The sequence below is a fragment of the Arachis hypogaea genome, chromosome 6, assembly GCF_003086295.3.
Source record: "Arachis hypogaea cultivar Tifrunner chromosome 6, arahy.Tifrunner.gnm2.J5K5, whole genome shotgun sequence".
NCBI lineage: Eukaryota > Viridiplantae > Streptophyta > Magnoliopsida > Fabales > Fabaceae > Arachis > Arachis hypogaea.
Genome location: NC_092041.1, coordinates 621,887 through 647,571, shown reverse-complemented (window position 1 = coordinate 647,571; position 25,685 = coordinate 621,887). Strand labels below are relative to the sequence as shown.

General features: G+C 34.6%; 4 protein-coding genes and 1 non-coding gene across 5 annotated transcripts; 4 read left to right on the top strand and 1 right to left on the bottom strand.

Moving 5' to 3' along the window:
• The first annotated feature begins 318 nt into the window (after nt 1-318).
• On the top strand, nt 319-6,689 carry LOC112695140 (receptor-like serine/threonine-protein kinase ALE2). Its single transcript, XM_025747357.3, has 8 exons — nt 319-860; nt 2,357-2,491; nt 2,574-2,672; nt 3,387-3,755; nt 3,843-4,112; nt 4,756-5,145; nt 5,251-5,491; nt 5,754-6,689. The coding sequence occupies exons 1-8, from the start codon at nt 674-676 to the stop codon at nt 6,463-6,465; spliced, it is 2,403 nt and encodes an 800-aa protein (XP_025603142.1). The 5' UTR covers nt 319-673; the 3' UTR covers nt 6,466-6,689.
• Nucleotides 6,690-8,734: 2,045 nt separating this feature from the next.
• On the top strand, nt 8,735-13,315 carry LOC112695139 (uncharacterized). The gene is made up of 12 exons (XM_025747356.2): nt 8,735-8,906; nt 9,011-9,100; nt 9,209-9,286; nt 9,430-9,504; nt 9,670-9,722; nt 10,334-10,484; nt 10,907-11,017; nt 11,265-11,391; nt 11,736-11,833; nt 12,403-12,541; nt 12,833-12,885; nt 13,000-13,315. The coding sequence occupies exons 1-12, from the start codon at nt 8,754-8,756 to the stop codon at nt 13,081-13,083; spliced, it is 1,212 nt and encodes a 403-aa protein (XP_025603141.1). The 5' UTR covers nt 8,735-8,753; the 3' UTR covers nt 13,084-13,315.
• Nucleotides 13,316-14,983: 1,668 nt separating this feature from the next.
• Nucleotides 14,984-15,055, bottom strand: TRNAD-GUC (transfer RNA aspartic acid (anticodon GUC)). The gene has a single exon. It is a non-coding gene; the product is annotated as a tRNA-Asp (tRNA).
• A 97-nt stretch (nt 15,056-15,152) lies between these two features.
• Nucleotides 15,153-18,612, top strand: LOC112695137 (uncharacterized). The gene is made up of 10 exons (XM_025747354.3): nt 15,153-15,504; nt 15,588-15,740; nt 15,876-15,928; nt 16,316-16,466; nt 16,690-16,800; nt 17,136-17,262; nt 17,405-17,502; nt 17,894-18,032; nt 18,181-18,233; nt 18,353-18,612. Exons 1-10 carry the CDS (start codon nt 15,259-15,261, stop codon nt 18,434-18,436), a joined length of 1,215 nt encoding a protein of 404 aa, XP_025603139.1. The 5' UTR covers nt 15,153-15,258; the 3' UTR covers nt 18,437-18,612.
• Nucleotides 18,613-20,148: 1,536 nt separating this feature from the next.
• LOC112695136 (pentatricopeptide repeat-containing protein At3g62890) lies at nt 20,149-23,483 on the top strand. The gene has a single exon (XM_025747353.3). It carries the CDS (start codon nt 20,586-20,588, stop codon nt 22,923-22,925), a length of 2,340 nt encoding a protein of 779 aa, XP_025603138.1. The 5' UTR covers nt 20,149-20,585; the 3' UTR covers nt 22,926-23,483.
• Nucleotides 23,484-25,685: the final 2,202 nt, after the last annotated feature.

Sequence of the window (25,685 nt, the reverse complement as noted above, 5' to 3'; positions counted from 1 at the left end):
TCACCTACCTGCCCCTTATTTTATTTTTTCTTTCCAACTGAAAAAGCAGTAACAAACAAAATTTAAACATAACGGAAAATATTACAACAATTTTAATATTTTGGGACAGGGACATAGGCGTATAGCCCCACCATTACCATATGTTGGCCGCGTTTCCAGTTTTCACTTTTTCACTTTTCGCGAAACGATGGGGGCAAATCCAAAACCCCTTTTTCTCCACGAAACGACTCCCCACGCTGCCGTTTCTATTAACCCGTTCACCATACGCTCCCACGCGTCGCGTGAGAGAAAAAACAACACCCCAACGATGGTGATGATGAAGCATCGACGTAGCTCTAAAACACAAAATCTTAACGCATCACAGTGTCCTCAACTCACTCACTCACTCACACTCTCACTCTCTCTCACAGCATTTAAGTCTTCTCAACTCCCACCATTCTCTTCTTCTTTCTTCCTTTCTTTCACTCCTTCTCTCAACAAACTCTCTCTCTCTCTATATATCGTTTTCTCTCTCTCTAGGTTCGAACGGATTCAATCTTCACGCGTGTCGGTTTTCCTTGGCTAGATCTTCTCCCGCATTTCTTGGATCCGGAGATGCGACCGTCTCCATTGCCTTATTCTTCGATTTCTCTCTCTTCTAGGGTTTTCATTTGCTTGCAATTCTGAGCTATGCATGCTCTTCCTTCTGGTTCTGCTTGCTGCTGCGGCGTCCACCATGATCGCCGCCGGCCGTCTCGCCGGAATTCTGCTGTTTTCTTCTCCTGACGATGCTTCTCACCGCTTTCGAGTTCGCCGAGAGAGAATGCCGGCGTCAGTTTTCTTCCTCCTCGTTCTTCTCAACTTGCTACTATCTTGCTCAGGTAATTTTTTCTCCCCTCAAACTTTCTTCTTTGCGTCACTGTGTTGTTTCGAATTTTGGTTGTTGTTCTTCTGCTTAGCTGGAGGAAGCATTGCTTGATGACTGTTTGAGTGTGATGTAACTGTTTTTGTCGGTGTGCTTCATTTATAGCTGAATTGAGATAAGATATATGGGATTTGATTCTTCAAGTAAATGCAGACTTCATATAGTGGTTGGAATTTGACATAATCGGTTGTGTGGATTCATTCTGTAGCTTTTCTTTTTTTTTTTTTGTCACAGTAAGAGAATTTGCCAGGAATTACACTGTTACGGCTTGTAATGGAGGTAAACAATGTCGATATGAAGGAAGGATAATTCCCAGTCTAGAGGCTTGGGGAATACTCGTTTGGTAGATTTGAAGTTATAATTTTCACGGGGAGTTTCTACTTTGTAATTGTGGTGTTGAATATTTGTTGGTTGGTTGTCAATCATGTTAAATTTCTGATTCTTATTTTGGGTAAATTTAGTTGTCATTTTACTACTTGAACACTGTCATATGTTCTTCTCTAAGTATGTGTTTATGTGGCTGGCTATCTGCAACATATTAGTGTGTTGCTCCCTAACCTTTCCATCTTTTCCTTACATGTGTGAAACCTACCCTGCTTATGTGAAAACCTAATTTTTTAACACAGCATTATAATGGACGTTCAATCATGCTTATCTTGGTGCTTTCTTGGGGTAGCTCAGACTTAACTTTTCATCAAATATTTTGGTCAATGCACTTTCTCATACACTTTTCTGGATCAAATGGTCGGTTTCTCGAAGAAGCTTGAATGATTTGGATTTAAATATTGGAAGCTGTATACTGATCAAAAGTTTCATTCTTAGAGACTGCTTTGTTTTATAGATTCCAAGTCCAATTAAGTTATGCACTTATTACTGGAATGTAAAAAAGAATTGCTAGTGCATGTGATGTTAACATGCCATACAAATATGTCAAGAAAAATTGGAAAGTGAGAAAGATAAAAGTATAAATTTATCTCCTTTTTCAATGCTTGCAATAGAAGATGTGCAAGTTGGGCATTGTCTTCAAAGTGTAAATTTAACAAAGACTTCATAAATGGAATATTTCAAAACTATATTGCCAACTATACCTGGATATTGGCTTAAGTTTTGCTTTAAATGGCTTTGATGGGTTATGCTGAATGAATCCATGAGGTATTTATGTGTGCAGATGAAAAAGAATATAAAACCTAATCAAACTGGAACCAGCAAAATTATGCAGCAAAATACTGACTAGTCGCCAAAGAAATATCCAGGCAATATGGTCAAAAACACATCACATCGAGCACTCCATATAATTAGAAAATCCACACACTAGTTGCTTTCCTGGAAAAGAAATGTTTCAAACCTTCAATATCACAAGTTACAATTAATGGATTTTTTTCCAGTGTTTTTTAATTTTATAGACTTCTTTTCAGGTTTTCTGTGTTTGACATGTAAGTTTTTTGCCTGCAGTGAAGTCGGTTTCTGTGAGTGTTTCATATGTCTCATCAGAACGAGCTAAAACTTGGTTAGTTAAACCTTCTTCTGGACCATCTACTTCACCTGGACCTGCTGCCCCTGTACCTGCACCATCTCCATCATATCAAGGTACATTATCATATTCTTCAATGACTTGATGGTCAACTCTATGACCGATTTCAGTCTAAATGCTTATATTGTCTTAGTTTAGGTCCTATTGTGCATCCAAGTCCAAAACATCGCTATCATCATCATCACCATCATAGCGTAAAACCTTATCCAGTCGCTCCACCCCCTTCTAAAGACCAAGGTGACTTTTGGAACTTCATCTTTACTTCTTATTCTTCCTGCTCTCAGGAGTATTTATAATGTTTATTTCTTAACAATCTTTTCTTTTTTGCCATCATTTTCACTGCATGTATTTCTGTGAATCTGTGTGGTGAATTAAGTTTATCAAGTGAGCCATGCTGTAGATCTTTGAAAGCTTAGTAATCTGAATTTTCTGATTAATTCCTACCATGTATCCTGCTGTTAATGGTTAAGCATTGTAAGATGATATAAATTGGAAAAAAAAGGTAAACAAGAAAATGTTCTAGAAGAAAATTTCAAATCTATTTAGTTTGACCCTCTAGATTACAAATGTGTTATTGGAGAAATTTTCATTTATTTCAATTTATATGTGGTTACAGATGTTATTTAAATCTGTCTTTGGTGCTTGAAAATTATTGCCTATTTCAATTTCAAATCCATGACAAAAAAAAGTTTGTGGAAGAGTTTGAAACTGTGTTTGCCTTTCTTCTCAGCTTTGGATTTGCTATGTGAAAAGTATTCCCAACTTCTCGAAGTAGTGGTATGGCATAATGGATTTAATTAAAACAAGAGTCCTAAATAGTTGTATATCAAAAACTCAAATTAATATATGTGAAGGAACATTTTTTTCTGATTCAATGGATTTATGAACATTGCTTTGTCCTTAGCTGTTTATCGTCTCATATTTACTCATTTCTAATGAAATGGCTTGCAGGTTGCGACCAAATCTGTACGGATCCACTCACATCAACACCTTTTGGGTCACCTTGTGGTTGTGTATTTCCCATGAAAGTCAGACTCACGCTGGGTGTAGCTCCTTATGCTGTCTTTCCAGTAATGAATGAATTAGAGATTGAAGTTGCATTAGGCACATACTTAGAGCAGAGTCAGGTGAAGATAATGGGTGCTAGTGCTGATAGTGAGAATCAGGGAAGAACTGTAGTTGATATAAACTTGGTTCCATTGGGAGAGAAATTTGACAATACTACTGCAGCTCTGACATATGAGAGGTTCTGGCACAAGAAAGTCCCACTAAATAGAAGCCTTTTTGGTGATTATGATGTTTTGTACATTGCCTATCCAGGTAGTTGTCTCCCTTCTTCGAATAGCATTTTACGTTACTGATTTATGTTCCATCATGTTATTTTGAGACTGAAGCGCTTGGTTTCAGGAATTTCTTCATCGCCACCGTATGCATATGGAACCATAGCTGGGGATGCTCCTATGGAAAGTGTAACTGGTAGTCTACCAGTCTCTGCCAACTTTGTCAACAAGAATCAGAGAATGAATCTCAGAACCATAATCATCATTGCTTCGTCTTCCTTTGTACTTTTATTGGTTTTAGTTGGAGCAGTTTCTATCATTTTGAAATGTCAGAAGATTAGGAGGCCATCGAGTGCTGTTGGCCCTGCATTCACTTCATCTCTAAACAAGAGATCTGGTATAATTTTTAACTCCTTTTGAAAATTTTGTTTTGGGTTTGATTTTGTGAAGCTTTATTTATTGTTAAATTGAACATCTTTTATTGAATATTCTGCTGGCATATTGCCTAACTATCATTCCTCAGGTTGATTGTTGTTCCTTATGTAGTTTCCTTCTTTTATTGTCCTAAGGATGCCTTGTTAGGCAAAGACAATTATCTCACGTTTATATGTTCTACTGTCTCCAAAAATTGAAGTGTATTGATATCAAGATTTTGTAGGTCTAACATTATTAATGATGAATTACATGTTAAAATCTGTCGATTTAAATGTTTACCCCTTTTACTTGTACTTGATTTTCATTTAACAGCTTTACATCTTCATTCAATTACACACTACTGTTGTGCAGGACCAATAAGATTATTTAGGTGTCATTTCCTTTTGATGTTCATTGAGTTAAACCTGCAGCTAAAATAGGGTAGTGATGTGAACATTTTCATTTTACATTTACAAATTCCACTTTCTCAGGTATTCAACACTTGCAAATATGGTAGTTATTTATCCTTGCCTAAATTTGATTGATTTCCATATTTTGTTGGTTATCTTCATTCTCTCGGTTGTAAAGAAGCAAATGTTAATTGATTGATGCTGCTTTTACTGCAGGCTTGGGTTCTATGTTGTCAAGCAGTATTACAAGCTCGACATCAGTGTCCCTTATGTCCACAATGGCTGCTTCCATTCTCTCTGTTAAAACATTTTCGCTTTCTGAGCTCGAGAAAGCTACGGATAAGTTTAGTTCAAAGAGAGTATTAGGAGAAGGAGGATTTGGACGAGTTTACAGTGGGACATTGGAAGATGGGGCTGAAGTTGCAGTTAAGCTGCTGACTAGAGATAATCAGAATGGAGATCGTGAATTTATTGCAGAAGTTGAAATGCTAAGCCGATTGCATCACCGGAATCTTGTTAAACTACTTGGTATATGTATCGAAGGGCGCCGACGTTGCTTGGTGTATGAGCTTGTTCACAATGGCAGTGTTGAGTCACATTTGCATGGTAACATACAATAAAAAAGGCTCTAGTCATGCAGCTTGAGTTCAATTTATATTGTCTTGTCATCTGTTAAATGAACTGTTTTCATGCTTGTCAATGATGCTGCAGGTGTTGACAAGAAAAAGGGACCTCTAGATTGGGAAGCACGAATGAAAATTGCACTTGGAGCAGCAAGAGGTTTGGCATATCTTCATGAGGATTCTAATCCTCGTGTAATTCATCGAGATTTTAAAGCTAGCAATGTGCTACTAGAAGATGACTTTACCCCGAAGGTTTCTGATTTTGGATTGGCAAGAGAAGCAACTGAAGGAAGTCAGCATATTTCTACAAGGGTGATGGGAACTTTTGGGTAAGTGTAATATAAAATGTTTGTGGCATTTTGATTATTAATTTCTTAAGCTTTGTTGAGAAAGTACAAAATGGTTTAATATATATATATATATATATATATTTTTTTTTTTCTTCCTTTATGGGACTTGTTCAGTAACTATCAATATATATGTTTTGTAAAGTTTGGATACTAGTCGACTATTGACCACCTTTCATCAATTTATTATGTATTTTGTTAGTTGAATGAACAAAGTGTTCTGATTTCTGTCCATCATTTGCAGGTACGTTGCCCCAGAATATGCGATGACAGGTCATTTACTCGTTAAAAGTGATGTTTATAGTTATGGTGTTGTGCTGCTTGAACTTCTTACTGGCAGAAAGCCAGTGGACATGTCTCAACCTCAGGGACAGGAGAATCTAGTAACTTGGGCAAGACCATTGTTGGCGAGCAGGGAAGGTTTAGAACAGCTAGTGGATCCATCTTTGGCTGGAAGTTACGACTTTGATGACATGGCAAAGGTTGCTGCTATCGCCTCCATGTGCGTCCACCCAGAGGTCACACAGAGACCCTTCATGGGTGAAGTCGTGCAGGCTCTTAAGTTAATATACAATGATGCAGACGAGACTTGCGGAGATTACTGCAGTCAGAAGGACTCCTCCGTACAGGACTCTGATTTCAGAGGCGATCTCGCCCCTTCCGATAGCAGTTGGTGGAATGCCGGAGGGTTAACCCCTCGATTAACTTATGGGCAAGCATCATCTTTCATCACCATGGAGTACAGTTCTGGTCCACTTGATGATATGGAAAACAGACCGTTTTCGACTTCAAGCTTGATCGGAGATGAGATGTCTTTACCGATTAAGCATGGGAACAGATCAGGTCCGTTGAGAACAGTCCGAAGTAAGTTATCATTGCATAGATTTACAGGAAGCCGGAGTGAACATGGGGGACCTTCTTCCAAGCACCATTGGAACGATGGTTACTGGGCTTAATTTAATGATTGAGGTTTTTTTTTTCTTTTCTTTTACCGTGTTTCTGAAATGTACAGTTTCCTAAAGGGATCAGAACTATTGATTGAGTGACTGATTTAGTGTAGGTGTCTCAAATTTCTGCATTTTTTTTCATGTTAAGGTTGGAGAGATACAGAATATTGGCTAATTTTGAAATATTGATTCATTATACAAGGAGAAAATGTAACCCGAGCAATGTTGTAAAAGTGCCTTGCATTCTGTCTCGCAGTTCCATTCCATACCTGTTATCCAGAATGTTCCTTATAATCAAAATTAATTATCCAATATTTTCTTATTTGGAAAGGAAACATGCAATAATAGTATGGGACTCAATAGCCTGAAAAAGTTGCTTTACATGAAATTCTAATTTTAATGAAACTTATATTAAAAGTGCACTAATTGGTTTGATAAATTCGAATTGACATGTTACCTGTTACTAATTTACCATAACCTTGTACCTTAAATTTATAAAACGTTAGGCAATAAACTGCAATTTATTTCTTTCTGTTTTACACGTGTCATGTTTGTGTGTATGTCAGAGTGCGTGTTTTTGGTCATCTGGAGTATTGTCTGATTGATCGAATTTATTTATGTGTATTTATTATTTGGGTGCATATGTAAAATATTGATTTACTTCTCGTATTCTTCTCTTACTTTTTTTTTTTTGTTGGAAAGACAGAATTTTCATTTAAGGGATGAAACTCTTAGCAAAATTAGCATCATCATCTTCATCTCAATAATAGAGCGTCTAGCATTAAGAGCAAATTAAAGAGCCCGTTTGAAGAGGAGCAAAAGCTACTTTTATTTATTTATTTATTTTTGGATTATAAAAAATTATATTATGTATGTTTGATATTATTTTTGAAAAAAACTTTTAATTTTTTGAATTAATTGAGAATTTTGAAGAAGTGGAAAAATATGACGATTTTTTTTTTCATAAGTTATTTTATCACTTTTATTAAAAAAAATTGACTTCAAAATAAAAAAGACTATTGTGTTACCTTCATTTTTAGTTCTATGAAAAATGTGTTTTGGTTTTGCTGAAAATATTGGTCTTTCACCACTATTTTCATGCAATATTTCATCTATTAGAAATATTGGTCTTGTACTATCATTTTCATACAACGTTTTATCTACTGAAAGTACTGATCCTTTATTATTATTTTTACACCATATTTTATCTGAACCATCTATTATATGTGTTCCTTCCGGTAATTCTTTTTTATCATTCTACCACTCTATTTCTATTATTAAATTTGTATTAACACTGTGTGTGGTATAAAATACTAGTGAGTAAGTTATTTAAAATCAATATTCAATATTAAAAGGCCTTTATTATTATCGTTATTTTAATATTCATTTTTTTATGTAAAAAAATATATATATTTTCTGAGTCATTTATCCAAATGCTAAACTTTAAAATAAGTACTTATATAACTAAAAATCTAAATACAAAATAACTTATTTATAAGTTATTATTACTAAAAATTTTTATATTTTAATTTTTTTTGAAAGAGCCTATTTAAAAAATTTGTCCAAACTGAACTTAAAACTTAGTTATCTCTGAATTATGGGTTAATGTTAAATTCTTTCAAATATTGATAAAATGGTTAACTTAGCTAATATTTATTGACTATAAAATTTATTGACTTGTTAAAACTAAAATTTTTGGGGAACAAAAAAATTGACCCCAGTATCTAGCATTACCAAACCAATATAAACATTTACCAACTCATTAAAAAATTACATGACAATATACATGAGCGATAATAATTAAATTAGTTCATGAAAGACGAAGTATTTTTTAAATTTATTTTTAAAATATTTTTTTAATTAAATTAGTCCATCAAATATTAAAAATTAATCATATTTATCTCTTAATTATTTTATTTGATACAAAATGTTAATTGACAATATACATTATAGTTAATATATCTAATTAAATATTAATTAAATATGTTTATAAAAATTTATTAATTTAATTATTTTTTAAGTACATAAATTTTATTTTTAATATGATCTAAAAATTAAATTGATAGATTTTCACATATTTAATCAATGTCTAATTAAACATATAAAATACTATTATATATATTATTAGTTAATATTTCATATCATTTATTATTGACGCAAAATTATTAATTAAATAATTAAAAGATAAATATTATTAATTCATAATTTTTAAAAGATCAATTTAATTATAAAATCTTTGAGGGATGAATTAAAATAAGATGTCTTGAGACTATTTAACTATTAACGTATTTAATTAAATGGAGCTTTGCTTTGTGGTGTATGGGTTTTCATGTTACAGTCAACGAGGCTCTCTTGGGTGTTGCAGAGATTTGAGTTCAGTGTCCGTTACAATTACCATTACCATTACCATGTCCTCCGATTCCATTCCTGAAAATGAAAACCTCATCCTTGTGCTGCTTCTCTCTCTATTTTACCTTCCTTCCATTTTCATTTTTTGAAGCTCAAAACATGTTCCCTTTCTAATTCTCACTTCTCCCTCTCTGTTTATGTGCAGTTAGGGTGTGGATCAGTGTCAATTGATTTGTTGGCCACTGTTGCTGCTTATCCCAAACCTGATGAAAAAATCAGAAGCACTTCTTTCAAGGTTCATCCATATTCGCGGTTTAAGATAGGAAATTTTAATTATTTATTTATTTTCGGGGTTAAAGAAGGCAACATTCTTTGGTATTAATTGTTTGCATTGTTTGTTTAGGTTGAAGGAGGTGGCAATGCAGCAAATGCTCTAACCTGTGCTGCTCGCTTGGGACTCAAGCCAAGGCTTATATCCAAGGTTCTTACCCCTTTTTTGTTAAATCTAACGCATATTCTATGATCCTTCGTATCCTATTAGTCTTGTATAAATGTTGATATTAATTTGATAACCTATTTTTTATGTAATAGTTATGAACCTGTTTGACACCCGATTATTGTTAGGTTGCAGATGACACTCATGGCAGGGCCATAATAGATGAATTACAGGCTGATGGTGTTGATACATCTTTTATAGTGGTAAACTAACTGTTTGCAATCTCCATGAAGCTTTTTGTTTCTGTGATCTTCAGTTTCTAGTCTTGCAGTTATCTGATTTGTTTCTAGTCGTTGGTCGGTAAATTACTCTTTATTATGCATGTGTAATTTATCTTATTGTTTTATCTACTTCTCTTTTATCTGCAGGTATCCGAGGAAGGGACTTCACCATTTACTTATATCATTGTGGACAGTCAAACGTAATTATCATTCTAACTGTTGTCAATCTTTATTGAAAATTTGACCTATATAGTACTCTCAATTCATTACTTACTCTCTTGATTGTTTTGACTCATTGTACTAATCCTATCTACATATGGCTACACCATCTTTCTTTATTGAGTAATTTGGTTATCCGAATTCCAGAAGGAAAATAAGGGCATTGATTAGGTGGATCTAATTGAGAATCTAGTCAAAGTCCCGTGCTTGGATTTGATCATAAAATAGTGGATTGTGTTGTATTTTTATTTTTCTTGAATAGAAAAATCAAAGTAAACAAAAGTTGCAAACCCTTTTTTGCCTATACTACTCTTTTTTATTCCTCTTTCTTTCTTTTTTTCTTTCTAATATTCCCTTATCTTCTATTTATAAGCTAATCAGATTTAGATACTTCACAATTTAAGTGACTGAAACTGTTGTTTAGCAGCAGTAATGCAGGCATGAAAAGGAAAGGTTGCGCATTCTCTTAATAAGAATAAAACAACTATGCTCTATGATTATTCTTAATTGGTAGATGTTCAGGAATTTGGTGCTACTGTGGCTGCTGAAATTTTTTTCCGTAAATCAATGAATTGTTCATGTAACTTTTCAGGAAGTCCCGTACTTGTATACATACCCCAGGATTTCCTAAACTGATGCCAGCTGAACTTCCTGAATCAACTTTGTTTTCTGCATTGAGCGGAGCAGGAATTGTTTTTTTGGATGGGAGGCTGCATGAAACTGCCTTGGTTGTTGCACACGAGGTTGTTACATGCATTCACGTTGTTTGAATTCTAAGAGCCTAATCATTTTTACAAGTTGAAGTCTCTATGGAAAATTGTTATTGAATGCAGAACTTTCTATATTGTATCTGGTGAAAGACTAACTTCCATAACTGCTTATTGTCTTGTATTAATACATTGCAACTCCTCACACTTATGGTTGAACATGAGATCAATGGCTTATATGATGGAGAAATATAAGTGATTAAATTGCAATAAATAAAATTTCCATGGCATAAAAGTTATGTCAACATTGTTACGTGAAATTGAACCAAGTTTCCCTTTTGTTGTTTCTATGGAGCTTCCCTTTATTCATCATTTGTATTGTGTATTTTGTTCTGCTGGTGCCTGGTACTGGAGGTTGAAGAAGTGCATTAAACAAAATTGCATATATTCCAGTGCAGGCAGTTAGGAAGAATATACCTATCTTAATGGATGCCGAAAGGCTCAGAGAAGGGCTTGATGATCTCATTCAATTGGCCGATTATCTTACATGTGCAACGCGTTTTCCTCAGGCAAGTCAATTGTTTTCTCTAGAAGTGATATATGTTTATAAGAATCAACATAATTTTAGAATTCTCTCATCAACCGTGTTTCTTGACATTAGAATTGAATTGATTTTGACATGCTATCTTTCTATTCTACCTGTATATAAATAAATGTTATCTTTGTCCTTATGTGTTTGCATAACCTGTGCTTTAATTTTGTCCTTTAAGAATCATTGATTGCACACATACATGATGTACCTATCTCTTCTGACAGGTATGGGCAGGGGCAACAACTATTCCAAAAGCACTCGTTTCTATGGTTTTAAGGTTACCCAAAGTCAAATTTGTGATTGTAACTCTGGGAAAAGATGGATGCATAATGCTTGAGAGAAGTGTTGATGGTACATATGTGATATTCCCATTTCACCTTTTCTTTTAGTTGGAATGTTGGATCCGTTTGAATTATGCATAGTGCTTGTCAAAAAAAGTCAAAATTATGTTGTATCTGCTTTGAGTTATTTTTAATTTACTCCTTTTTTCTATAGGATACTGTGCTCACTCATCCATCATCCGCCACTAAGTAGGGCATGGCCCTTATTGGGACCTCATCCAATGATGGAGGAGTAAGCATGGTATTCTCTATAAAATGTGTACAATAAACATTTCTCATGTGGTTTTAGGTTAAACAATTCATATTTATTTTACCTTTGTTTTAATATAATAAAATAAAATAAAAATCTGGCAGAGGGTGCTTCAAGGGAAGAAGCGGATGTGGACATATTACTAGAATCTCTGGAGATGAAAAGGAATAGGAGCACATACATGCCAACCTGCATATCATCGGTAATCTCAATACACACACCATACTCTTTCTCTACAGTGCTATTACTGAAGCAAACTTTGTCTGTAAGCACCATGAACTACGCAAGTATTGCAAATTATAACTGAAGCAAATTACTCGTATGGATTTGTGGACATCGATGTGGTTCTTATTGTTTGTGTACCCTCTTGCATGAGCAAGTTATTGACGTATACAACTCATCAGATGTTTTTTTTTGTGGTACTGTATCACAAATTCAAAAGTTACTAAAATAAAGCCAACGTTTTTTAGCTAAGGTTAGAAGCTAGATGATCTAGCAAATATTGGGAAGACATTCATGGATGCCAATAAACCTTTGCAGAAAACAGTTGTTCATGTTTGGCATAAACACTATATTTAATATTAATGTCTTACAAAGAGAAGACTAACAAACAGCTTGCATTTGTTCCCAGACATAATTATTTGAATTATATATTAAATTTTCAGATCACCTCATGCCTCTATATTGAGAATTAGTGATCTCAAACTTCATGCTTATTTGAACTTTTGGTGAACATTTTTAAGTGATATACTTGTTCTTCTTTACTTGCAGCCAGTGACAAAATTGCAGGCAGAAGGCATAGGAACAGTTTGTGGAAGGTTATATGTTGGAACTGCCGAGAACATACCACCATCTGAGCTAATTGATACAACTGGTGCTGGAGATGCATTTGCTGGAGCTGTTCTCTATGGTAATGCTAACACCTTTGTTCTCTATAGTTCTTTTCCTTTCATGCGGGGTTGGTGCTTTTTCCTCGATTCTTTTCCCCTACCATGTCATTCTACAACTCATCATTGGAGGTTACAAGTATGATTATGTGTCAGATTTTATCACTTACATTGTTATATTTATCGATTTCGACATGGATCAAACTATAAAAAAGCCTTCTACATGTTCAAAATTCAAAACTTCATGTTTCTTAGTTGTTTCCAAAACGAATATATCGAAGTTAAGACACATGCTGCCTTGGGTTGCTTTTCAGCTCTCTCTGCCAACTTTTCAAGGGAGAACATGCTGTGCTTTGCTGCTACTGTGGTGAGTAGTCTTTGCAACGGTTATTAATGAAAAAGAATGTTGCATGGCTATCATATCATGTACTTTAGTTACATCACGGATGGTTTATCTTACTTAGCTGCGTGGCGATTGCAGGCGGCAGCAAAGTGCAGAGCTCTAGGCGCACGAAGTGGCCTTCCACACCATACAGATCCGAGACTAGAATCATTCATGCAGTAGATTTTTATCTTTGGTTGGTTAAAATCATATCGGATATGGCTTGAAGTTCAGTTTCATCACAGTTGGAAGAGTGAGAGGTCCAGCTTAATATGCTTATGCTTTTACCTTTTACTTGTTAATGAAATCATTTGATTTTGTTATTACTCAGCATAACTTATGTGAACTTCCTACTACCCTCATGCTTCATAAAAAAAAAAAGGAAAATAACAAGCGTTTTAGTTTAGCATAACAACTTTCCATCTTCCGAGTAGATTTCTTAATTTAGCATAATCTTGATATGTTGGTTTAATAAAAGATTACTCGCAACAAAAGTAAATGGTTTTAGATGCTTCTTAATTGAATTTTGTTTTCTTAAGGGAGTTTAGCATAGGGCAATGTTAATGTTACTATTACTAAGAAGTTTTTAAAGGCTTTTTCATTTAAATAAAATAAAGAGAGACCAATATTACCTAATTCACCTAAACCAATTTTCAAAACGTAAATCCCCTTTTCTTGATAATATATAAATCGTTTCAGGATAGGACTATGTGTTTTGAATTATATATTAACCGTTACATCCTAGGATGATTTATGCTTGGAAGCACTCTCAAGAAATACACGTAAATCGTCCTAGAGTACTGAGCTTTTAAAATCAACGTAAATCGTCCCAGAGTGTGATGATTTACATGTTTTAAAGCTAAAACATATTGGGGAAAGATGATTCATGTGCAACTTGCTAATATACAATAGGCTGTGACGATTCACTTACAGCGGGTCAACAAGTTATTACCTATGTTTCGTCTCCATCATTTGCAGCAGATTTGTCCGTTCAAGCATATAATGCAGACGACTTGGGTAATGTGTGTATCTTTGGAGAGCTTGTAGCAGCTATGAGAGTAGCACTTATATTGGATGGTGCATCAACATTCATGGAGGTCAGATATAGGGATCCACTTGCCAAGGTTATAGGCGATGATGGATCGAATTCGGAACCACTCATTATTAGTGATGATATTGACGGCGAGGAAGACACAACATGTGTTGGGAGATCGCAAGCTCAATCAAGCTCTCAGACACAACAGTACCTTCCACACTTCTCTAATTTGGATCTTGAGGCAATGAATCAATTGGCATTTTCAGATCAGCATTCATGGAGACGGCCTGATATGCTTGGCCCAGACGAGTTTCATAGCCTATTGTGCATTAGCAAGTTGCACATAAACCGTCCTCCTCCAATATGTTTTAGGTGTAAAACGTGTAAATCATCAAACCCTAGGACAGCTTATGTTGATTTTCAAAGTTCAATCCCTAGGACGATTTATGTGTATTTCTTGAAAGCACTTTTAAGCATAAATTGTTTTAGTGTATAATGGTTAATATATAATTTAAAACACAGTCCTGAAACGATTTATATATTATTAGGTACAGGGGATTTACATTTTGAAAATTGGTTTAGGAAAATCAGATAATATTGGTCTCTTTTTATTTTATTTAAATAAAAAAAGCCGTTTTTAAACTTTTTGCTTTAATAAATAAATAATAAATTATATTTTGTATTTTTTCTTTACAAAATTTTTAAAAGAATATATTAGTTAAATCCTTTTTTAAATTTTGGTACAAAGTATATTTAATCTTTTTTTGGGGGTCCATAAAGTAAGTTTCACTTAAACCCATGGTTGGAAAGTTGAAATCTATCAGATTAACAGTTGATGGGCAAAATACCAAAAAAAAAAACATTTGATGGGCATCAAATCTAGCTGAAATCGTTGAATGTAGCATACAAGACGTTAGACAAGTATATATTTTTGGTTGGCTTCTTTCCTTGAATATTTGAAGGCCCAATAGGAATAAGAATAGCCCAAAAGAAGTTTTGGAAAAATAATTATTAAATAAGAGCCGATAACCCGAAAAAATAAAAAAGCGCCGTTGCCGGGGATCGAACCCGGGTCACCCGCGTGACAGGCGGGAATACTCACCACTATACTACAACGACTTTGTTGGAATATGTCTTCTCAAAAACAAATACTAATGTTAAAACTTAGCATAGAAGCCTAACACACCATCCTTCTCCTCCGTACCGTTTAACTGTACTCGCCTACTCGGTCACACTCATCAACTGTGACCTCTGATCTTCTTCTTCAACTCTCTTTCTCTCAAGTCTCAAGTCTCAACAGACTAGGAAGAGAGAGAGAGAAAATGGCAACGATGTGGAATTCTTTATGCGTGGCCAATGGCACTCTCTTCAACTCTTCTTCTCCACTTCTTCCTCTTCGTTTCAATTCTAACTCCAACCTTCGATTTCGCCGCGCCACAATCACAAGCATGTGCGTTCCTGAAAACGACGTCGTTGTGATCGGTTACGGAATGACTACAGTTGACTTCTTGGCCACCGTTGACTCTTTTCCGAAGCCCGACGACAAGGTCCGCACCACCTCCTTCAAGGTGATCTTCACTCCACTCATTCATTGCTCTTTCAGTTATCCTGTCTTTTGCATCTGAATATGCTTGCATTTTTTTTTTGATAGGTTCAAGGAGGTGGCAATGCCGGCAACGCCTTAACCTGCGCCGCAAGACTCGGCTTGAAGCCTAAGCTCATCTCCAAGGTCGGCGACGATTCCCAAGGCCACGCTATTCTCAACGAGCTTCAGCGCGACGCCGTCGACACCTCCTTTGTCCTGGTGCTAGCAACAATTCATAGATCGGAGTGCTTCTGTTCATTTTATCTTAGCAGTCTATTGTTCCGTAATCCTTATTTATATGTGGCTTCTTCTGAGTTGAATTTAATTTTTTTTTCTTCTCCATCAATTTTCCAGGTATCAAAGGGTGGAAGTTCCGCGTTTTCGTATGTTCTAATCGACAACCAGACGTAATGCTCTTTGCTTATCTGCTTGTTTGTTTGTGTGTTTCTTTTGCAGATAGCATTCTTCTTTTTTCATTCACCGTGTTCTGAACCCAAAATTTCGCTTAGAAGTATTTTCCTGTTTATGAATATTTGTGTAAGTGTACTTTTAGAACATTTGCCACCTCCCTCTTGGTATTGCATATCAATTCTTTCATCACATTAAGATGCTTAGTAACTCTGCTAGTTTTCCAAATGCAGCTAGGAGCCTGAAGTGTGTTTTTGTTGATAATACTTTTGTTTTCTATTTACTTTTTTAGTTTTTTAAAGTGAAGTACAATTAGCAGAGTGTATGGCTTAAAGTTATCCTACGATTTGAGTTAATTGTCTGTAATATTTAATTAAAACTTGCAGAAAAACTCGGACTAGTATTTACACCCCTGCACATCCTCCCATGATGCCAGATGATCAATCCCAATCAACCTTATTATCTGCATTTAATGAAGCAAGATTAGTGTATTTTGATGGACTGACTACCGATACCGCTCTATTCATTGCACAAGAGGTAATCACGATCTTACTTTTGCTTGCAGTTTCTTTACTGTAGCATGACAAAAGTTTTCCAGGTATGCATTCTGGTGAATATTAAATAATGCTTAATGCAGTTAGTCTGCATGAACTTAGGTGAAATTTAGGAAGTGATCATTAGCAACAATTTGGAACTCTTTTGTTAGAATTTGATTTTTGATATACTAACATGGACTTAACTGCTGAATTTTCAAATGCAGGCCGCCCGAAATAAGATACCGATTTTAGTTGAGGCCGAATCACCTAAGGAAGGGTTGGATGAGCTTCTGAAACTTGCTGACTTTGCTGTATGCTCTGCAAGGTTTCCTAAGGTAATACAAGCACTTGTTTCTCATCTGTTCTCATTTACTCTGCATACAGTCTGAATTGGTTTGGACTGGTAATTTCGGATTGGTTTTGGTAGTAGAATTTATAGAAAATGTTTATCTTTTCAGCACCCAAAAGATGGAGACCTGTGTGTTTGGACTTACTCTTCATGGTTTTTACAAAATGCTCCTCTTCTCAGCACCACAATATATATTTCCTGATTTGACTCCTTCATTATGCATTTAGATTTCAACTCGTTGCTGTATTATGTGTCAATATGCTTATTTAATTTTTTGTGATGTAGTTTATTCTGGATATATCATTTTTATGTGTGTGTTAGGCTTGGACACATGCATCATCTATCCCAAGTGCACTGGTTTCCATGCTTTTAAGATTGCCAAATATCAAATTTGCGATTGTGACTTTGGGTGAAGATGGATGTCTAATGTTGGAAAGAAGTGCAAACGGTGAATACAAAACTGGTCTTTTCTTGTTAATGTTTTAATTCCTCAGAGGGTGGTATAATATTGTAAAGGTATTGCATTGAATTGCATTTTTTTTCCTTCGAGCAAAATGTTAACTTGGAAAACATAATGCTCATTTTGGCAGAGGATGCTGATACAGAAGAAAAGGATATAGATTGTTTCTTTGAATCCTTATATGAAAGGAAGGATGATAGCTTGGCTGTCCCAACCTGTATATCGTCGGTAAAATAATGTGGAATTTAAAACTTATACAATTTTTGTTTCATTATGAAGATATATTCCTAGATGCAATTGAATTAGAGCTTATCAGCTTAGTAATTTAGATCTTTGGGGGTTATTGATGATGTAAAAGCTTGTCAATTTGACAATTGAGGATCTCTGGTGGTGGAGCATCCCAACATTCCCCAGAGCAACCAAATTTCATCACTTAACCACAATTATTTGAGTTTTGGCTTAGAAGATACAATCCAAACAAAGCATTGAAAACCGCATGCTTGAATATGTCTTACAACTTTGGTTATTTGGCATGAGATACATTAGAAGGAATCACTGCATTGATGCATGAAGTACTTTTCAAAAGCATTGGAAGAAATCATGTAGATGATTTTCCCAGGGGGTGAAAAAATTTAGAGCAAACGGAAGAGGGACAGTTTGTGGAAGATTCTTTCTTGGAACAGCAGAGAGGATACCGGATGGTGAGCTGATCGATACAACTGGTGCTGGAGATGCATTTATTGGTGCTATTCTTTATGGTAGGTATAGTCACTGATGCGACTAAGCTCAGATTAGCAGATGCACATAAGAGCTCATATTTTTTACTCAGTTAAATGACACAATTGGTGTCTTGCTGTGTTTCAATTATTTGTAAAATACTTAGTTATGCTCTGACTTCTTTTGTAGCAATCTGCACAAACATGGAACCAGAGAAAATGTTACCATTTGCTGCTCAAGTGGTAAGCTACCCCAAGATTATACAAAATAAACTTTAAGTGGCATTCAAAAGTTAAAGTCAAAGCAAGGGAATTGGACTATGAAGTTTCTTTTTATATTTTTTTCATGGTGTTTATTGCAGGCAGCTGCCAAGTGTAGGGCTTTGGGAGCTAGAACTGGTCTTCCATATCTGACAGATCCACGCCTAGCAGCCTATTTATGCTAGAAGCATATGGCCTTTCCATTCTCTGCTGTTGGAATGACAGTGATTGATGTGTGTTTTATTCATATATTGCAAGTTGCAACATGTTCCTTATACTTTGTACATAATCATAATAAGAGCCTTGGACGAATAAGGTTGAGAGACTTTACCATGGAATTAGAAGTGATTTCTTTTTGTTCCCTTCCGTTTTATCAGGCATTCACCAATCATCGTGTGGTTTATGATCTCATTCCCCCTCCTCTGAATGTGAGTATTAGAATTAGAACTGAGTTGGTCTAATTACATGTTGTTGATACGGTTATTCTAAAGATGCCTATGGTGTATATGCTATAGTATTTGTCTAGACATTTTTTATGGTTTGGAGTATTGAGATCAGGTTTTCTAATATAAATGTGTTATAGGTTAGGCAAAAAGGGTAAAAAATTGGCTTTATAATGGCAAAAAAGGGTAAAAAATTGATTTTGTTTAGCATTGGTTTTTAAATGGAAAATCGGTTTTCATTTGAAAACCCGGTTATTTTTTAAAACTGTTTTTTTTTTTTATTTTAAAACCGATTTATTACTTTTGTAACTGATTAGTGTGTGTTTGGATTGTGGTTTGTCAACTAGAGTTTGAATAAAAGTGATTTTATAGAATTGGTTTTGGTTAGAAGTAAGTTTGAGTTAATATGATTTATGTTTGGCAATTCTATACCAAAATTGATTTTGATAAAATAAATATTGTTTGAATAATAGTAGTTAAAATCATTTTTAGATAGATCATTACTTAAAAGAACATGATATTAAATTATAATGTTATTTTTTATACATATTTAATTTTTTTATACTTTTTTATATATTTTTTATATAGTATATTTTTAGTACTCTTAATACTTTTTTTGAGTATGCTATAATTTTTAACTATTATTATTATTTATGATTAATTTTTTTGTTTAATTTATTTTATCTAATGGGATCAATAAATTCTATTATAAAAAGATAATAATAAATATAATATACAAAAATCACAATTATAAAAATATATAATGTCAAATAAAAAATTAATAAAAAATTATGAATAATAAATAATAAAAAAAACTCATATAGAGAGAAATAATAAGAATTCTATAAATAATGCAATAACATGTATAAAGGATAAAGTTGGTAAAAGAAAAATAAATATTGAATATAGTGATTAAAAGCCCGTTAGTGCAACGGAGAAGTTAGAAATTATTGCTTTTTGTAGTTTTGTGAACAAAATTACTTCTGCGTCTGTAGAGAAGAAAATTAGCCAAAAAATTGAAGCTTTCAAGAAGCTATAACTTACTTTTTCTAGTTTAAAACCAGTTTGGTTTACTAACCTAAACCAAATTTCTGGTTATTAACTGAAATTAGGTATGGTTTTTTGGTTAACTTTAATCATGTACAGCTTAAACTAACCATATTCTTATCTTTTATTATTGTCTATGTTAGTTTCAGTAATTGCAATATATGTCAGATCACACAGAATATTATTATTCATAACTGAAAAGAAAAGGTTGAGAAGTAGATGAAACACAATCTCTTGAATTATTTTGGAACCACTTCGAATTACAAAATAATAGTTTACAATCAAGTGACGTCGAGGAAGAAACTGAGTTAAGAAAAAAAAAAAACCGAAAGAAAGAATGGCTGAGTTATAGAATATAAGACAAAGGCACCCAAAAGCAAGTTGTGAATTTGTGATTACTAAAAAGGATATATTTATATATGTATCATGTTGCTAAATGCTAAAAAGGGATACATAGTTATGATGGTGATGCCTAGTTGGGAGCTTTAGATACTGAATAAAAGTGTAAGGAGCATGTTGACATGTTCCTTTCAAAAAGTCCCTTGTTAACAGCTTAACTCAAAAAGTCCCTTTTCAGGTTGCAAGCTTCCCTTTTATAGATCAACGCATTAGGTTGGCAAATAAAACAAAGGTGGTATATCATGTGCACATTGAATGGAGTAAGAAGAGTTGATCTTCAATAGAAGTAGGGGAATGGAGTTAGAAAAGATTCACAAAGATAGATGGCGAATTGAATATTCTTCATTATCCATAAAGATTCATTCCGCGAATTGAACCTTATATCAAATTGTAGATCAAAATAGTTTCTTACCTATCACTTCTCCCCCAATGTCTCAACCAGAAAATGAGTCCCAATCTCCACACCGCCACCACCATCAACCTCACCATCTTAAAATCCCTCTTACACCGTTCAATTTCCCTAAACCACTTCAACCAGATCCTCTCCCAATCCATTCTCACTGGCCACATCCACAACACACTCTTCTCCACCAAACTCTTCACCTTCTCCCTCCCCTCCTTCCCCTTCCACCACTCTCTCCGCATTTTCACCCACTTCCTCCAAAACCCTAACCCCTTTGCCTCTAACTCCCTCATGCGTGCTCATGTCGATCGCAACCAACCCCACCATGCCATTTCCCTCTACAACTCCCTTTGCAGAACAAGTGCTGTTTTTGATAACTACACACACCCCATCCTCCTTCGTGCATGCGCCTCACGTACCTCTGAGCTCGAGGGGAGGCAAGTGCATTCCCATGTTCTCAAGATGGGTTTTGGTTCTGATCTTTATGTCAACAATACCTTGATTAATTTGTATGCTGTTTGCGGGAACATGGAGAGCGCTCGCAAGGTGTTCGATGAAAGTCCCGTGTTGGATAAGGTTTCGTGGAACACGGTTTTGGCTGGGTATGTTCAATTGGGTGATGTGGAGGAAGCAGAGAGGGTTTATGCTATGATGCCAGTGAGGAACACGATTGCTTCGAATTCGATGATTGTGCTGTTTGGGAAGAGTGGTTGTGTTGAGAAGGCATGCCAACTGTTTGATGAGATTGAGGAAAAGGATATGATCTCGTGGACTGCGCTGGTTTCATGTTATGAGCAGAATGGGATCTTTGAGGAGGCCTTGGGTTTGTTTGTTGAGATGAATGCTAATGGGGTGGTGGTGGATGAGGTGGCCGTGATTAGTGCTGTGTCTGCTTGTGCACATTTGATGATAGATAGGACTGGGAAGGTGATACATGGCTTGGCTACAAAGGTAGGGATTGAAGGTTATGTTAGCTTGAAGAATGCATTGATCAATTTTTACTCGAGTTGTGGGGAAATATTGAATGCTCGGAAGGTTTTTGATGGTGGTTTGCTCGCGGATCAGATATCTTGGAACTCAATGATTTCTGGGTACTTGAGATGTGGCTCGGTTGACGATGCTGAGATGCTGTTTGGTTCTATGCCTGAGAAGGATGTTGTGTCTTGGAGTGCTATGATATCTGGTTATGCGCAACATGAACGATTCTCGGAAGCCTTGGCTTTGTTTCAGGAAATGCAGGTTCATGGAATTAGGCCTGATGAGACTGTTTTAGTGAGTGTTGTCTCGGCATGTACCCGTCTTGCTGCTTTGGATTTGGGCAAATGGATTCATGCTTATATAAGTAAAAATAGATTGAAAGTTAATTTCATCTTGGGCACAACATTTATAGATATGTACATGAAATGTGGTTGTGTGGAGAATGCATTGGAGGTTTTCCATGGATTGGAGGAAAAGGGGGTTTCTACATGGAATGCGCTCATTCTTGGGTTGGCAATGAATGGTTTAGTACAAAAGTCACTTAGCATGTTTGAGATGATGAAAAAATCAGGAACTTGTCCTAATGAAATTACATTTGTGGGAGTTCTTGGGGCTTGTCGGCATATGGGACTAGTAGACGAGGGGCGCCGCTACTTTAATTCCATGATTGAAGAACACAAGATAGAGCCGAATGTAAAGCATTATGGATGCATTGTTGACCTGTTGGGGCGTTCAGGTTTGCTTAAGGAAGCAGAGGAAGTGATCGAGAGTATGCCAATGGCACCGGATGTTGCTACATGGGGTGCTTTGCTTGGTGCTTGTAGGAAGCACAACAACAATGAAATGGGAGAGAGGGTTGGAAGAAAACTCATTCAGCTTCACCCTGATCATGATGGTTTCCATGTGTTATTGTCAAATATATACGCTTCGAAAGGGAATTGGGGCAATGTTCTTGGAATTAGGGATATTATGGCACAACACAGGGTGGTGAAGATACCTGGTTGTAGCATGCTTGAAGCAAATGGGATAGTTCATGAATTTTTTGCAGGGGATAAGACACACCCAAAAATCAATGATATTGAGCATATGTTAGACGTAGTGGCTGCAAAATTGAAGATCGACGGATATACACCAAGCACAAATGAGGTTTCACTTGATATTGATGAAGAAGAGAAGGAAACTGCACTTTTCAGCCACAGTGAGAAACTTGCGGTCGCGTTCGGACTGATCACTATTCCTCCGCCAACTCCTATCAGAATAATGAAGAATCTGCGAATATGTAATGATTGCCACACCGTGGTGAAACTAGTCTCAAAAGCATTCAATCGCGAAATTGTGGTGAGGGATCGTCATCGCTTCCACCACTTTAAACATGGATCTTGTTCCTGCATGGACTTTTGGTAGAAGAATTGTTGCAGACAATTGAATTGGTTTGGAGCAGCTTGCATTCATAAAACATCACTTGGCTTGAACTCCTCTTAGTTTTGCCAAGCTTCATCCTGATCATGAATTGATTATTGAGCTTTTGGATCCATAACTTGTGACAATTCATTAGAACTTGCTTTCACTAAGATTCATCTTCTTACCAGATTAAACTTGAGGTAATCACAACATAAGTTCACCTAAAATTATATTGGCATGGCAGCCCAAAGTTCAACACAACCATGAAAAGGATATGATGTGATTGGTGTAAACTACAAAGGTGTCACTGAAGACTATGAGTCTGCCATCTCTGCATGCTTCGGAATATTGGGGTACCACTTTTTATTATTATTTTTTTTTTCAAGAGAATGATCAATTAAATGTGGACTACCACAATGCTTGATTATAGATATTATCCATGAGCCTAATCAACCTGCTCAACATTTTTTTAAGTGCATAGTGTATATTTGATTATTTGTAGTCAAATTCTTAATAAAATAAACATTAGAACAGCTATATCAAAATGATTTAAATTTTTAACATGTTTATTCGATCTTTTATGATTTGGACTCGTCTTTTTCTCCTTGTCTATAAGTTTGGATGCTTTCTAATTTTGGGTTATTACGGAGCAGGAAAAACAGAAGAAATATGTACAATTAAAAAAAATACTGGGCCGAATATAAACAGATTAATTTAAACTTGGAGAGCCCATTTGTGTGTCTTATGCATCTTTTTTTTTTTTGGTGAACAGTATGCATCTTTTTAGTGTTGGTAATTGATTCAAATGAACAATAAAAAAATCAATATGGAAACATACCGGACCAAAAAAATGGTTATGGTAGATTGGTAGTGTAGAACTGTAGATGCTTCTTTCTTATATGCCTAGTCATTAAATATTTACTAATATTTGCCACATACTAATTAAAACTCAATCCCAAAAGACAAAGAAATATTAGTAATTCATTAGCAATTGCAAACATGTATTTGGAATTTGAATTTGGCGTTGTCGACACCTATTTATTATTATTATTATTATTGAAGAAAATTACATACCTTGAATTCAACCTGAAAAATCCTTCTTTGCCATTGGTAAGCATTATATGCTCACACTTCCTCACTGGTAACTTTGCTTTACAAAAACAAATAAAAAAAGAAAAGTTTAGGGCCAGCAATTCTATTAAATTCTGACCGGTATGTAATCAGCAAAAAAAAGTGAGTCATTGGATAAAATCTCACACCAATCTCACACCACTAAAATCATCATTGGTAGCTATTTGATGACTACAAATCACAAAAGTTGCTGTCTCCTAACACTCTTCATAAAAAAATGTTCATTTGAAAAGTAAGCTTATAGTTGACACCTGGCATCTAATTCTATGAAAAAGGCATTAACAATTCATACTTATTCAATGTAAAATCTGCATTCTTTTCCAAACATGTCAATATTCAAACATCCTAGTCTTTTAACGGAAAACATTAGATTGAATGAAAAATGGAAATAAAAAAATTGATGTACTTAATCAAAATTATAAATAATTTTCCTAAAGTGTGAAGCAACTGTGATGCTAAATGCTAATCCACTATGGAAGAATAAAGGAATATCTTCAGTTAATCCAATTTCCCATTATTTTCTCAACACTCTGATACATGAATCCAACATCATTTGCACTCAAATCTAGATGACCCAAACCTAAATTACCAAAAAATAAATAATAAAAATAATTATTACAATATAAACTCAGCATAACAAACAAGTAATTTATTAATTTACAAAGTATTTTGTTGTTTAACTAATCATACTTTATATCAATTTGAATTGTCGAGTGAACACCTCGTCCGTTTACAATGATTGACATAAAACTCAAATCTGTTACATATTAATTTTGTCGATCTAAAAATGATCATAGAAAATAAAAGAAAAAAATAATTATATTTTATTGTATCAAAATTATTTTTGTCTATCTCCAACGAAGAAAGATTATATTAATTTAGATTTTGATTTAATTTTAGATTCTAAATATATAGTTATATTAAAATTTATTTAGAAATATGAGTGTAATTTTGATATATTAATATTGTAAAATATTTTACACAGTCATCTAATCACATCTATTTTGTTAGATTATTATTCACCCCCGATTAATATAAAAATAATTATTTTTACTAACATAAAATTACGTAATTTAATACATATATAAAACTATTTTACACTGATATTGTATCAAAACTAAATTATAAAAATATTTTTTATTGATTAAATGATCGTAATAATGTTAATGGATCAAAATTACAGAAATTACCTCTAGTGAAAAAGGAAAAAAAAAAAAAGAATACACGTACCTTATTATAATAAGAAGGAGGAAAAAATGTGATCGAATCTAAAAGTGAATGTCCCTATATATGTGTAACTTGTACGGTCTACTTGGGAAACCAAAAAACACAAACTGAATTGGTCTACACAATAGGGTCTGCTGTGCATTCAAATCACTAGCCCCACTAACATTATTATAGTTTCCAAATATTTTATGTCCCTAAATTAAAGGCAACCATTCAACCAATATAGAAATGGGAAAGTTAGTTAGGTCAACTCTGACTCTCTCTCTCTCTCTCATGTGTGAGAGAGAGAGAATGAAAAAAGTGTCAATTTGTAACACACAATCCATAGTCATGGTTAGGGTAGAATTGAGAAGATTCTAACCAAGATACTTAGCTTTATGCTAAAAAAATAAATATTAATAATAA

Bases quoted from the DNA above. Each gene is read 5' to 3' on its own strand.
- LOC112695139 (XM_025747356.2), top strand. From the start codon at position 8,754: ATGGAGCTTTGCTTTGTGGTGTATGGGTTTTCATGTTACAGTCAACGA. The intron at 9,287-9,429 runs GTTCTTACCCCT...GATTATTGTTAG, and splicing joins AGCCAAGGCTTATATCCAAG to GTTGCAGATGACACTCATGG. The intron at 9,723-10,333 runs GTAATTATCATT...GTAACTTTTCAG, and splicing joins ATCATTGTGGACAGTCAAAC to GAAGTCCCGTACTTGTATAC.
- LOC112695140 (XM_025747357.3), top strand. From the start codon at position 674: ATGCTCTTCCTTCTGGTTCTGCTTGCTGCTGCGGCGTCCACCATGATC. The intron at 2,492-2,573 runs GTACATTATCAT...GTCTTAGTTTAG, and splicing joins ACCATCTCCATCATATCAAG to GTCCTATTGTGCATCCAAGT. The intron at 4,113-4,755 runs GTATAATTTTTA...CTTTTACTGCAG, and splicing joins ATCTCTAAACAAGAGATCTG to GCTTGGGTTCTATGTTGTCA.
- LOC112695137 (XM_025747354.3), top strand. From the start codon at position 15,259: ATGGCAACGATGTGGAATTCTTTATGCGTGGCCAATGGCACTCTCTTC. The intron at 15,741-15,875 runs GTGCTAGCAACA...TCAATTTTCCAG, and splicing joins TCGACACCTCCTTTGTCCTG to GTATCAAAGGGTGGAAGTTC. The intron at 17,503-17,893 runs GTAAAATAATGT...TGATTTTCCCAG, and splicing joins TCCCAACCTGTATATCGTCG to GGGGTGAAAAAATTTAGAGC.
- LOC112695136 (XM_025747353.3), top strand. From the start codon at position 20,586: ATGAGTCCCAATCTCCACACCGCCACCACCATCAACCTCACCATCTTA.